This window comes from Penaeus monodon, chromosome 19, assembly GCF_015228065.2.
Source record: "Penaeus monodon isolate SGIC_2016 chromosome 19, NSTDA_Pmon_1, whole genome shotgun sequence".
In the NCBI taxonomy this organism is placed as follows: Eukaryota; Metazoa; Arthropoda; class Malacostraca; order Decapoda; family Penaeidae; genus Penaeus; species Penaeus monodon.
In genome coordinates, this window is record NC_051404.1 from 5,502,344 (window position 1) to 5,504,085 (window position 1,742).

A 1,742-nucleotide genomic window follows, 5' to 3' on the forward strand; every position below is an offset into this window, starting at 1 on the left:
AATTTCCCTACGTGGGGATTTATTTGCATTCCCCTTCTCGCGGTTTGGTGGAAGGTAATATTTCCCTGTTGGTGTTTCGATGCACATTTACGAGTGGGGGGAATATTCGCTCGTGTTATCGGATCTTTTTCATATATATGTTTCTTTTTTTTCCATGCATATCCCCTTTCCTGATTCTAATATTTAATGCTACTTTACTTAAAACTTAAATCTAAGTTAATCGTAGGTCCCATTAATCAGTGTCAACGTAGGTTCATTGACCTTATCCTTATTACAGTTTTCTTTTTATCAGTACTTTGGATTTGAAAGAAACAAAGAATAGTATTTATAAGTTATTAGACTATATATTTATTCATTAGATATCCTAACGTAATAAAACTCTTACGAAATTGCAGGTCCTTATCACTTATAAACATTTTCCTTGATTCCTTCATATAAACCGCCCGCACCATACCACTCGTAGGGAAATGTCCGCCCGCACCATACCACTCGTAGGGAAATGTCCGCCCGCACCATAACACGAACAGGAAAATGCCCGCCTACACAAAACTGCGCGTAGGAAGATGCCCGCCAAGCAGAAAGTAGTGTCAGGGAAAATTTCGATTGGGGAAAAGTCAGACTTCCCCATTATTCAAATGAAGATATTAACTGTATTTCTCGGTATAGGCCTGCTAGATTATATCTTTTTCAGTTGATATTGATTGCACATTCCTTTGGGGTTTCTTGTCTTACCTTTTGGGAAAGAACTGACGGAGCGTGGCAGCCGCGACCAGGTCCTCCCGGTACCTTGCACACACAGCGGTCACGTTCGACTCCTCCTCGTAAACATGGGCAAAGGAGGGAAGATTTCTCCTGGAGGCGAGCGTGCCCCGGGGATCGCGGACCAAGTGGACCACCTTGAGCTCCATTTCGTCATCCTCCAGCAGCGGGATGGACGCCGTCAGGGCCAGAGCCACGACCCGCACTACCACCACGGGGGCGGCGCGGCAGAAGGCCTCATAAATGAAGGGAGAGGAACACAGCCTTGGCTCGAATTGGCAGAGATATTTCACTTTCAGATCTTGGTAATGCCATGTTAAGTATTCCTTGAAATATTTCAAGTGCCGAGAGAAACGGCAGAGCAAGATGTCTTTGAGGAAGGCAACGGCCGCACCAATATCCCTCCCTAAGGTGTGGTCGTAAACGCGAATAGGCTCCTCCGAGTAGAAGGTTTTAGTTCCCATCGTCAGCACGCGGCCGGTGAAGGACGACCCTGAGCGGATCTGCGTCCAGAGCAGGACCTGGGTGTGCGCTCGGCTCTGCCTGGTGGCGCCGGCGTACACGGGCTGGCTTGTGCTGCGCCCCTCGAGAGAACCCTCCTGCTGGTAGAGGAGCTGAAGCAGCGACGACGCCAACAGGACAGCCAGGAGAGCCAGGACGACGCTTCGCCGCCCCATTCTCGGACGCAGTCAAACTGAGCCGGAGCACAAGACGGCGTTCGGGCCGATTTCACTGACGGGGCTAAATATAGAAACGTTGATTTAGTTTCCTTTGCGACCAACTGAATGATTACCCAGTCTGTGCAGCACTATGCTTATATTACTGTTAGTAATTATAGCATCACTGTAGTCGGTACTACCACTAATATTATGAATGACGCTTTAACTCAAATGTTGTGATTATTTTTGTTAACAGTGTCTTGATTTTGGCTTAATTTCATTTGAATATTCGTATGTAATTTGTGAACGAATTTTATACAATTG

At 46.7% G+C, this 1,742-nt stretch overlaps 1 protein-coding gene across 1 annotated transcript in view; it reads right to left on the reverse strand.

Annotated features, from left to right (window-relative positions):
• LOC119585013 (carbohydrate sulfotransferase 1-like) overlaps positions 1–1,484 on the reverse strand; it is a 14,718-nt gene extending 13,234 nt beyond the window's left edge. The window contains exon 1 of the mRNA XM_037933628.1: positions 733–1,484. Coding sequence (XP_037789556.1) covers positions 733–1,436 — 704 coding nt within the window. The 5' untranslated portion in view covers positions 1,437–1,484. The remainder of the gene's footprint in view (positions 1–732) is intronic.
• Between the last annotated feature and the right edge of the window lie 258 nt (positions 1,485–1,742).